At 30.1% G+C, this 12,322-nt stretch overlaps 1 protein-coding gene across 2 annotated transcripts in view; it reads right to left on the reverse strand.

The window, feature by feature from the left end:
• Positions 1-216: 216 nt before the first annotated feature.
• LOC123295564 (discoidin domain-containing receptor 2) overlaps positions 217-12,322 on the reverse strand; it is a 210,258-nt gene continuing 198,152 nt past the window's right edge. Inside the window, exons 8-15 of one of the 2 annotated variants that reach the window (XM_044876966.1) lie at positions 10,102-10,254; positions 9,815-10,017; positions 8,474-8,651; positions 7,132-7,819; positions 5,809-5,901; positions 1,951-2,098; positions 1,730-1,879; positions 217-391 (exon numbers count right to left, since the gene is read on the reverse strand). In XM_044876966.1, coding sequence (XP_044732901.1) covers positions 239-391; positions 1,730-1,879; positions 1,951-2,098; positions 5,809-5,901; positions 7,132-7,819; positions 8,474-8,651; positions 9,815-10,017; positions 10,102-10,254 — 1,766 coding nt within the window. In that variant the 3' untranslated portion in view covers positions 217-238. Of the gene's footprint in view, positions 392-1,729; positions 1,880-1,950; positions 2,099-5,808; positions 5,902-7,131; positions 7,820-8,473; positions 8,694-9,814; positions 10,018-10,101; positions 10,255-12,322 lie in introns of both variants that reach the window. The other variant, XM_044876965.1, reaches the window with a different exon arrangement.

A 12,322-nucleotide genomic window follows, 5' to 3' on the forward strand; every position in this document is an offset into this window, starting at 1 on the left:
TATTTGTAAGATAAAATACATGTTATAAGTTATCTATAATATAATCTAAAATGTGAAATATTCTGGAAGTCTGTATAATTAATGATTTCTAAACTATTACTTAAAATATATTTACATGATATACACAGGTTTTTTTGAATTCATCTAGAATTATAATAAATACATTCATTATTTTAAAAATATATACTTAAAATTATTGTCATTAATTGTGAGTCAGCAGTTTTAATATTTATTTATCTTAATGCATATCAGGATTGTATCCTAAATTCTTTCGTTCTAAAAATAAATGAATTTCTCTGAAATTTGGTCTATCGGATTCATTTCGTTGCCAACATTCTCTCATCAAATCATAAATTTCTTTTGGACATATAATTGGTGTTTGTAAAACAATCTGAAATTAAAATTGTTATTTAATAGTTAATATAAATAAATAAGTAGATTCTAAAGGAACGCAGCAAATAGAATTAGAAATCAAAGCAAATCAAAATCTCGCAATATGAGCAAATTTGACTTAAACCCAATACATGAAACTTGGTTAAGTGGAACCTGGATAAGTGAGAAACCTCCATAACTGAAAGTCATGCTGAGTTCCAACACTTTGGTACTGAATTACCTCTGTTAGTGGGACGAAGAAAAACCTCTTTATCTGGGATTCGTTTTTTCGATTTTATCGTCATGGTTACTTCTATAACTGAGACAGCGATTGAATTCTATACGCATTACGCATGAACCTATGTAACTCAGAACTGAGATAACATCGTTTTGTTTTTTTACTTGTTTACTTTACTTATATTTACTTAATCTTATTTTACCCACAAATTCCGCACTTTAGTAATTTTGAGCCTCAATGACTTTCAGTTTTAGTTTTTCTTTACTATCATACGAATGGTTATTTGAAAAATGCTGAAACTGAAAAAAAGGCTCAAATCGTTATCAGCACGTGAAAAACTGAAGTTAATATCCGTTTATGAAAGTATTCCAAAATCTACTCTTTGTAGAATAATTCAGAATAAAGATATAATTCAATCACAATGTTCTGAGGGACAAGGAAAACTAAAACGTGTACGTTTATCAGAATATCCTGAACTTGAACAGTGTTTCTAACATGGGTTAAGAAACTTCGTAACAAAAACGTTCCTATAAGTGAACCGACGATTAAAAACAAGTCCCAGATTTCCCGAAAAGGCTCGGTATTCACAATTTTTGTAGCAGCAATGGTTGATTGGAAGGGCTTAAAAAAGAAAGGGTATAGTTTTCAAAGCAATTTGTGGAGTAACGGTGTTGATGCTAACAAAAGTAGACAATGGATTGAAGACCTGTCAGTTTTTCTGCGCAATTATTCTGTTGGTGAATATTTAATTTGATAATACGTTAATATTTAATAATCGCATCTCTTTAACTGAAATAACGCATCTCTATTAATGGAACTCTCTGTAAATGAGACAGATATTTATAGCTGGATGTCTGAGATACTGGGTAAGTGGAATACCTCTATTAGTGAGACAAATTTGCAGGTTCCTTGATGTTTAACTTAACCAGGTTTCACTGTATCCATAAGATTAGTGCGGGATCTTTTGGACCAAGAAATTTGGTGAAATTAAATGATGAATTGTAACTTTAAATGGTTATACATAAAAAAGTAACGCAGTGAATAGTAGTAGAAACTACAAAAAAACCCATATGTGCGCTTAAATCAAAGGTTCATTTGCATAAAATGAAGAATTTTTACCTGTTTTCCATCATTTTGGTAATAATGTGATGCATTTTCTATAATTTTTTCATCACTTAATTCTTCAAACGGTTGCTCACGTGCAAATGTTAATATTTCCCATAATGTTACAGCAAAAGCCCAAATATCTGATTTTGTAGTAAATTTTCCCTAAAATAAAAAATATTATAAAAAAAACTAGAAGATTTTCGTTAGATTCTTATTTATAACATTATGCATACCAATAATATGCTTTCCCAAGCCATCCATCTTACGGGTAGAGGTTTCTCTTTAATACCCTCTAGTCGACAATAATCAGCCGAATACATTTCTCGACCAGTTCCTAAATCACTAATTTTTATTGCGTACTTCAATCCAACCAAACAATTTCTAAGAACAGAATTTTATCATAAATAAATACCTTTTGTTAAAATTAAAAAAAGAAAAAAAAAGTGGAAAAGTTTAATATACAATAAGGTACAAAGATTCGCAAGGAAAAAATGTTGATGGCAATCTGCGGTTATTTATCGTAGATATATTCTAATAACTAACGAACGATCGTCATAACTTAAAAATTATTAATTGAATAGGAAAAATTTATAAATTAACGTTTTTTAGTTAATCATTTTTATATTTTGAATTATGGAATAGACAAACATATTGCACTCAAAAATTTTAATATCTCGCTGAAAAAAGTTTTTTGTAAAAAGTAGAATATTTCAGTCAAATTTGATGGTAGATAGTTTATGATGTTAGATTTTCTATGATAAACTATCTAATTTTCCAAAGGTTCTGCGAGGCAGAAACTTTGAAAAATTATTTTACCATCTTTTCGAAAACCTATAAATTTTCACCGAGGTACTAAATTTTTTAATATAAGGGTTTATTTATTTCTCTATTGTTTGTGTTTACTATATTAGAAAAGTGTTTAAAAAAAGTAGGAGAAAATCGTCATGAAAAACAAATGGAAACCTTTTAATTCAAATAAAATACTTAGAAATAATGTAGGCAGCATATTGTTGATACTAATTACAAGCAATATGATGTGAAAATTCTAGAAATTTACGACTATCGTAATATAATAAATTCTGTTAAAATATAATAATATTTTAAAAGGGATGAAGGGAACGACATTTTGATAATATGGTGAACCTGTCTTTTGTTATATACCTATACCCTGTTATAAATAAGCAATCAAACTTCACAAATATGAAATCTATGTGTAACAGACTGTTCTGACATGTTTGTTCGCGTATTATCCATACTATACTAGAACACAGTAACAAACAAGAATATTAAGGAGAATGAAACAAATAAAATGGAAAATAGAATGCTCATACATGGGAAAGGTGTAAACTTTAATAATAATATGGAGGTGTACTGAAAAGGAATGTAATTATATATTTATAAATGATTTAACTTTAGTTACAGTAGGTTGTTGTGCTTCATTCAATATTTAAAATTCATATTTAATTTATTTTATATCGTCAAATAATTATATTCGTACAATATATTAGTCTAGCAGATAACGGCCAACAACTAAGAGTAACATTTATTTATATATAACAGGTTGGCTGATAAGTCCCCGGTCTGACACATAAATGGCGTCGCTAGTATTAAATGCATATTATTTTTATATAGTACCAACCTTCAAATGATTCGTGTCAAAATTTGACGTCTGTAAGTCAATTAGTTTGTGAGATAGAGCGTCTTTTGTGAAGCAACTTTTGTTATTGTGAAAAAAATGGAAAAAATGGAATTTCGTGTTTTGATAAAATACTGTTTTCTGAAGGGAAAAAATACAGAGTCCGGAAACTCATTATCAAGCCAAGTTTTTGCTTCCACTGTATTTTTTCCCTTCAGAAAACAGTATTTTATCAAAACACGAAATTCCATTTTTTCCATTTTTTTCACAATAACAAAAGTTGCTTCACAAAAGACGCTCTATCTCACAAACTAATTGACTTACAGACGTCAAATTTTGACACGAATCATTTGAAGGTTGGTACTATATAAAAATAATATGCATTTAATACTAGCGACGCCATTTATGTGTCAGACCGGGGACTTATCAGCCAACCTATTATTATAGAAAAATTACCAAAATTCAATTATTTGACTCTCCCCGACGCTTTTCCATCAGATTTCTATCACCATAAATCAAACTCTCAATAAAAAAAGCAGCATTGAAATTGTCCCATTCCTTTAAGAGTGAGTTATAGATAACGCATACACAAGAGACAAATATACGCTAAAGCAGATATGGGCGAGTTATTTTAAGTCGAAGTCACCATTGTTATAACTTTATTGTGTGCCATAAACTTTATTGTGTGTTTCTTTATCCAAGTTTGCATTGCTCATAGAGGAGGAAGCGAGACGAGTATACGACTCTTCTACCTATCTCAGTTACTCTTATAGTAATGAGATACTTAGAAAAAAAATGTTTTCTATGTCTTACTCGTGTTTTTGGTTGTCACTGGTTAGGTTATTACTGTCTTACTCGTTTGTTAGGTACAGAAGTTTGAGGGACTTCCCTAAGCCCACGTTTGGCCATGCCTGCGCTAAAGAACATTAAATTCTAACATTACCGCAGATGCAACAAAGTTTTATATAGCAGCTATATCTACAGGGGTGGAATAAGACGGATATTAAAGTTAAAGTAAAGCTATTCACAAGATTTCAAATAATTTATGAAATTCTTTAAAATATAAAGCTCAATAACTTGAGAAGTTTTAAAAACAAGTGGAAAAAATAAATTAGGGCACTGACTAGTAATTTCGTTTTAAATAATAACGAACATTTGAAAACTTAAAAAGCACAAATTGTTTTTAGATACTCATGCATCAACGTTTTTAGATACTCACGTATCGTCCTGACTATGCCAATTTTGGATTGCTAAAGGAGTTTAGTTATAATTTATAGATCATATCGCCTTCTATCAGTTTTTGAAAATACTATTATAGCACTTTACACAACTTTATTTGAAACTCTATTACCAATTTAAAGCAATTTAGTCTTATTTTAAACAAAATTATCCTTCCAAAGTTTAGGTTTTTTAATTTTTAACAAAATATTTTACTGAGTCGTTTTTGTAATTTTAATGCCATAGATTTGTCTATTAAAAATCGTGATGGACAAGCATGGAGGCGCATGTATTTCAGTATTGAAGTTAAGCATAATATTTAAAGAATAGGTACTTTCTGAAAACTTGTAAAAACAAGAAATTATCTGAAGAAATTAGAAATAAGGAATTACTTTTTTGTAGAAAGGTAGAATCAGATAGAAAGTTACGAGCACCTCGTTTTTAGCCATTTCAGAAGAGACTAGTACAATCCTTTATTAGTTTCAGAAAATTTTGAATACATAAAAGATAGTGGTTCAAAACTTAAAATAACCAGTTAAAACAAATTATCAAATTCAAATTCCAAATTTTTACTTTTGTTCTAAAAGTCTGTATAACTTAGAAGTAGAGGTCCGTGCAATAAACGTAAAAACGTTTTAAGAGATATTTGTTCCTGAAAAGTTTTGAGTAATATAATAAATAATAGTATTTATCTCTTCGACAGTTTTCGTTATATAGATAATAACGTTATATAGTGTTATTATCTGAGATGGCAATTTTAAAACCATCGGGCTTAATTTTTACCATTTTCTACCTATCTATAGGGATGCTATACCTCTACAATGATCAACTACTGAATTTAACTAATTTTTTAAAACACTTTTAGAATCTAAAAGTGAAACAGAATAGTTGTAAAAAAGTAATAGAAAGGATTAAGTTATGTTTGATATTAAAACCGTAATTTGTAATTCTATAAACACTAAACATACTGCACATTATATTTGTCAAATATCATATGTACCTTACACATCGCATACTTTTTAATTAAGCTTGCGATCTTTAAAAAGCCAGATGTGTCAACAAAATATTATATAAAACGAATCTTTGTACGTGATCAGAAAAACAATATCACAAGTGTTTTACTGTTAGGTAAAACAACATTGGTGTTATTTTACTGGTTTAAGACTTTTTTTTACAAGTAATGTATATGATCATAAGTTATGTAATTAATTTAAAAAAGGGTTCGTTATATACTCACCTTGTCGCCAAGTCTCTATGTACAAAATTTAACGATTCAAGATATTTCATTCCTGAAGCAATTTGTGTTGCCATGTAAATAAGGCAGCCATAACTGTTAAAAACAGAAAATGAAAACAATATTACAAGTTAAGTAATAAGTGGGTAATAAATTATAAATGTTTATATACATATATGACGCTCAATAATAATTAGTCTGTGATATGAATGTTAAATGAAAAAGGGGTTGTTTAGTATTCTGTACTATTTCGATCTAAAGATTTTTTTCAGAGCTACTTTAATTAATAGACAATTCACACAAAATGGATCGCATAAAGGAGACTACAGAATTCGCATGAAGAATAGCTCAATTGGTTGAAAATTTGGTGGAAGGTATTATTAACATACTAATTCAATGTTCACCAAATTGTGTAGTGAACATTTTTGAAGATATTTAATGCCAAAGACACCTATCCCTTTATGAGCTAGATTCGAGTATTTTCAAGTTATAAGGGATCAAATTCATCGTAATTAAACTTTGGAATCAAAACACTTTTGTCAAATTCAAATAAAAAAAAAACGAATTAATGCAATTTAACATTCATTTTTATGTGACAAATATAGGGAATACATCAGAGAGTTGTTTTAGGGTGAGCCACATCATTTTCTTGATTGGAGTTTTCTCTGTTTATCGCATCGAAATTCATATTGAGCAATGATTCGCTGGGTTATTTTACTGTGTCTTTGTGTCTAGCATAATCCAGGAAACACAAAACAATGGCTACATGTGTACATGTGTTCAGATCTCGTATACAAGCCTGGCATGTAATAGACTAACATTCAGCTTCAGAAATCTAAAGAAGACCTTTGATTCTTAAAAATCCTTCTACATTTTTGTGAAATTTAATTGGACGCTAGTAGTTTTTTAAATCATTTCTGAACTTAAGTAATATGCGAGAATTGATCCCTTTAAACTTCGAAACAATGTCATAGGAACAGGGACTTTTGACCGCAAATATCACAAAAACTATTCACTATATAACTTTAAGCTCATCGACGCTTTTAATCAGCATCGTTAGTTAGCAGTTCTGTTCTAAATTATTCTAACTAGAAATGGTTTGCCAACTTTATTTACAGTTGGTTTAATCACTATTACTTCGTATTCTGTCATTAAATCATAGTGAGCTTGGAATTTGCGAAAATATGTCGTAACGAAGAATCGAAGAATCCACAAGATTCATTAAAAAAACCGCCAATAAGAAAGGGCGTAAGTGTGTTGCGTCAAATGTGTCCTATTTCGAAGGCTACAAAAGATGATTTGTGAAACGTATAGTTTTTTTATTACCTTAATGTGTTTGCAGCTGGTGCTAATGGCGACGCTGTTTCAGCTACATGTTCTTGTAGAAACTGGAATAGATCGCCATGCTCAGAATACTCAAGAACTGCACAAATTGGTTCTTCATTCAAACAACCGCCTAATAATTTAACAACATTTGGGTCATTTATTGTTGCCAAAACTTTAATTTCCAATACAAATTCGTGCCTAGTTGTTTCTGAACAATCATGGCGTAATGTTTTAACAACTACCAATTTACATTCACTGCTGTCTACATAATCTGGAAAATTTCTCACTTCACATACGTGAATTTCACCAAATTGCCCATCTCCCAATTTATGTAAGAAACGTAACTCTTCTCTAGGAAAGTTTATAACCTCGATATGATGATAGTTTTGATCACATGGCGGTGTGTTCATATGCTCATTTGTATTTAAAGGTAATCTAAAAGGTGTTGATGGTATGCTAGTAATCACTGGTGGTGGAATAACAGGGGGGCTACTACTCAATACTTCAGAAGTGGCGTAATACTTTTCAGGTGGAGGAGGAATTGGTGGAGGTTTAGGAAAAAAGTTGTGGATAGGAGGAGGTACACGTGCTGGTGTAGGAGGGGGTAATGAAAAATGTGAATTAATTGATTGTTCGGTTAATGATATGTGTGGAATTGCATATTCTTGACATACTATATCGGGAACATCTGAAATTCATAAAAAATGTTTAATAAAAATTGTACGCACCTTCGAAAAGTGGCCCAATTTTTTGTTAAATAAATAATACATTCAATTTCTGATAGCTCCTCAGGACTTAGCCATGCGTTTTTATTTTTCAATAGTTATTTTTCATTATAACTTTAGTGCTAGCACCTTAAAGTCTTAGTTAGTCTTTATCGTACTCTTTAGGTTGAAATTATTTAAAAATATCATTGGTTTTCTGTAAGACGTCTAATTTAAGTTAAAATATAATTGGTCGTAAACATTTTCGGGCCAATAACTATCTACAAACAACTGAGAAATTTTTGTGTTGTCGTTTTATCGAAAGCCAGAGGTCTGAAGTAGAAATCATAACCATTTGAAATTTTTCAAACAAACGCAATTGAACAAAGAAAAACATTCTCGTTCTGCCAAGAAAATTATGGTTTTCAAGAATGTGTTTCATCTACTTCTGATAAACTTACGGAAAAAAGAAAAATGTTGTACAATTTAAGAAATGGACTAAGTGGCTGGTTATCACAAGGTTAATAAATGCATGATAGGACATTGTTTTTCTAGTTTATCACAGCTATTAAAACGATGTATAAGAAAAAAAAATTGAGCACATTATACCTATAGAATATTTTAAATTTATTATTTACCTGTGTAGTCTGGACTGTGACCGTATCGTGTATCCGATACTCGTCTATCAGATGCTGTTACTAATGATGTAACATTATTTGTATACATATTTAGATGATATGGCTCATGATACATTCCTCCGGGTACATTTCCTTGTGTTTTCTCCATTGTTCCATCATCTTCATCGCCTAATGCCACCTGTCCATATACACGACCGTTAGCATGAACATTTACTCGCATCTGAAGTTTCTACGTGCAACGGAACACATGCATTTTGCCAGGCATTCAATATAATAGTAGGCAAAAATACAAACAACATACGAAAAACAAAAAGCAACAAAATAAATAAATACATTCAGAAATACGGATCGTACAAATACATTTTTTTTTGTTAAATATAAAAACGGGGACGCCAATGATTTCCAAATGATTAGGGTATTGTAAAAAATAATTAACCTGCACTATTTTAGATGTGTGTTCTCTAACATACAATAAACTTAAAAGTTCTTAGCGCAGGAGCTGCGTTAGGTAAGAATTCCCTCAAAAAATTCATACCAATTATTGTCTCTGGGTCTGTTAAATGACCACCATTATCTCCCAATTTATCGCCGTTAGGTTATTTTGCGTGTGACTGGATGGAACTCTAGTGCTTATTTAACGTCTATTGGCAAGCAAGAAAAGTTTTGAAAACGGGGGGCTACAGTAACAGGTACTATCTCGGTATAAATTAATTTAAACCACACGTTTATGTGAACATTTTGCTTATTTCTACTAGGGAGCACATACCTAAAACAGTTCAGGGCAATTCTGAAACACCCCATATAGTACCCTGTAATGACCGTATTAGGATTTACATTGGTAAAGAGAAAACCAACTATAAATGGGTTTATTTTTTAAAGGGCAGATTTTTTTGGTCTGATGTCCTATGTTTTTTTGCCAAACCTGCACACTCTGTGAAAATAAACCTTGAAACTGTTGCATTCATTACATCAAAGTTTGTGTTTGTGCATACGTAAAAGAAATAAAACAAATTCCATGCAATTATTATGTTCTAAATTATTACATTTTTTAAGAAAAAGTGAGTTAAAATGTACGTAAACGAAGATTAAATATAAAACCCGATGAAAATATAGCGATAATTAATTTCCTCCGATTTTTTAAGAGCATAGACTAGGTATTTGAAAAAAATTCATCGACAAAAGTTGAAGGATTTGTGTGTTATTAATTAAAGTCACACTTTGCATTTTAAAATCCAAAACTTAATTTTTCTTTCCTAGTCTCTATCCTGAAAAACCGGCTGGTCCGATACTTATTGGACACAGGGTATATATTTTTTTTCATATTTGAATATATTGACTCACCTTCATATTAAAAGTAACACGTTTATCGGCACCAAAAGCTGTTGGTAGCACTGTATGTCCAGTGGCTGATTTTAATCGTCGATTGCGTACGATAATAAATAAAATCGCACCAACCAATACTAAAATTATTATTGTTAAAATACCAATCACGACACCAATATATTGTTTAGAATCTGCATTTGATCGTCGGCTTTCTGTGGATACTGAAAAAAAATAATTAATCATTTTTAAGTTTATTCATATTTCGAATTCATATTTCTCTTGATAAACAATTTTCTATATGTTACCAATTATATTTCGATCTTTTTTTGGGTTTGTTGGTTTATGTACTTCATCTCTCTGTAATGGATATTCTTTACTGCTGTCTTGAGGTTGAACTTTCGGTGTTAAAATTGATATAGATTCAGTTTCTTCTTCAGTAAAATTACCCACTGGTATTGCTGTAAAAAATACAATTTCATATATAAAAAATTATCCTTTATTACATTAGAATAATGTTACTTTGTATTGTGAGATAAAATACAATATTATAGGTATTTTTAAACCAAGTGGAAACTAAATATAAAAAATTTATATTTTTATGAATACTGGTGTACATACATAACAAGTATTTACAAAACGATTTAAAAAGTACTTTGGCTGCTGGTTTTCTCAAAAATTTTACCTTAACATGTAAATGGTCTCGGAACACTAAAATAAATTCGTTAGATTTATCGTTTATTAACTTTTCAAATAACGGCCATCCCTATGTATATTATAAATGTGAAAGTACTGAATGGATTTGATTGAAACTCTACACTAATATAGCTCTTATATCATACTAACACATGAGCTACAATTTATAAAGACATATATATAAAAAAAATTAATTAAATTCAGTCTGAAATTTCACTGCGTCATATATGAGCATCATTTTGAACAAAAAATTAAACATTTCTGTAAAAATGGAAACGTAAAAATGGTAAAAATACAATTAATGGCCATCTGATATACTCAATGAATTATGACTATTGTACATCTAATAAAAAAATTGAAAACTGTACATATATTTTACATATGTAAAACAATCCCTATCCCAATTTCGAGTGTTATGGAGGATGATAAGTGAGAGGGTAAACCACAAGTTTCTACGGGTTATGAATAGAGAAATTGACTCAAGATAGCACATCTTGCATACGATTTTAGTTGATATCTCAAAAAATTACTCGTCCAATCGTCAAAGAGTCTTGAATTTGTATTGTTTTTGAGCCAATATTTAAAAAAAAAAAAACTTTTGCCCGAATTGGAGACAAAATAATTCCCTCAATCAAAAAAACATCAAATTTTTTTTTGGGAGATATTTCCAGTTACTTAAAATAGTTGATTCCTTTTCGTTTTAGCGCGTAAACATGACACGAAGAAATATAAGTACATCTTGATAAAACAAACTTATCTAAGACTTTTTGCCCACCATGCAGGGCTAGCTACTAGCGCATACAAGGGATTGGTATGATCAAAAATAAAAAGTGCTTGGTAATAGAATCAAATTTCGATATTTTGGACTGAAATCGAAACAATATTTCCATATATTCTTCTAAAAGTGCTGTTCCAGTTAAAAATAAATCGATGTAAAAACAGCTTTATGTTTCCTATCCATAGTAGATGAGCGAAATGTGTTACGAGCATAGTAACATAGGAATTGTAAGAATGATTTAAAGACGAAAAGACCATTTGTGGCGGTCGGTATAAAATGGAACTATATTTGAAATGAGAAAACGAAACCATTAATCTCCATCGTCATATATCAAGACTGTCGTTTTCAGTAACAACACAAACATTGTATCGATTCGGTTATCAAAGTATAGTAGTGAAAACAACTATAAGTATTATTGTAAATGTATAAGAGTACAATGAAACACAAGAAGTAACATTGTCGAAGTAAAGTCATCCGCCACCTTACAATTCATTGGTTTGTGAAAATTTTTCATTTAACCTTTACAATACGTTATGTTCAATGTTCAAAGTGGTGAACTAAGTTGAATATGCTATTTGTCAACGTACTACAAAAAAATAAAACTAGGACTAAAAGTTTATAACAAACAAAAGAAAAACACGTACTACTGTGTTTGTATTTTTTGTTAATGCTCTTATAAAAAAGTTTCGCCAACTAAAAAAAATACCTATTTTGCTTTGAATATCTAATATAAGAAAAGTTTTTCATGTATAGTCTAGGTATATGTGGTTGAAAAGCATATTATAATGGTCTACTTTTTGGATCTTCGATATAAAGGCCAGGTTTATTTAAACCTTTGTTCAGGTTCCCTGGGTAAGGATTTATTTAATATTAAATAATACAAAAATTATTACGGATACTCTACAACAATCTTCTCTTCCTACATAACTACTTCTAATAACTTTTGATAATTAAAACGATATGTTGTTGCAAGATTGGCATATTTTTTGCTATTTCACAACATATTGTAGTTGAAAAGTACGCTTAAATGAACTTCTTTAAACGTAAAGTCTACT

This window comes from Chrysoperla carnea, chromosome 3, assembly GCF_905475395.1.
Source record: "Chrysoperla carnea chromosome 3, inChrCarn1.1, whole genome shotgun sequence".
NCBI lineage: Eukaryota > Metazoa > Arthropoda > Insecta > Neuroptera > Chrysopidae > Chrysoperla > Chrysoperla carnea.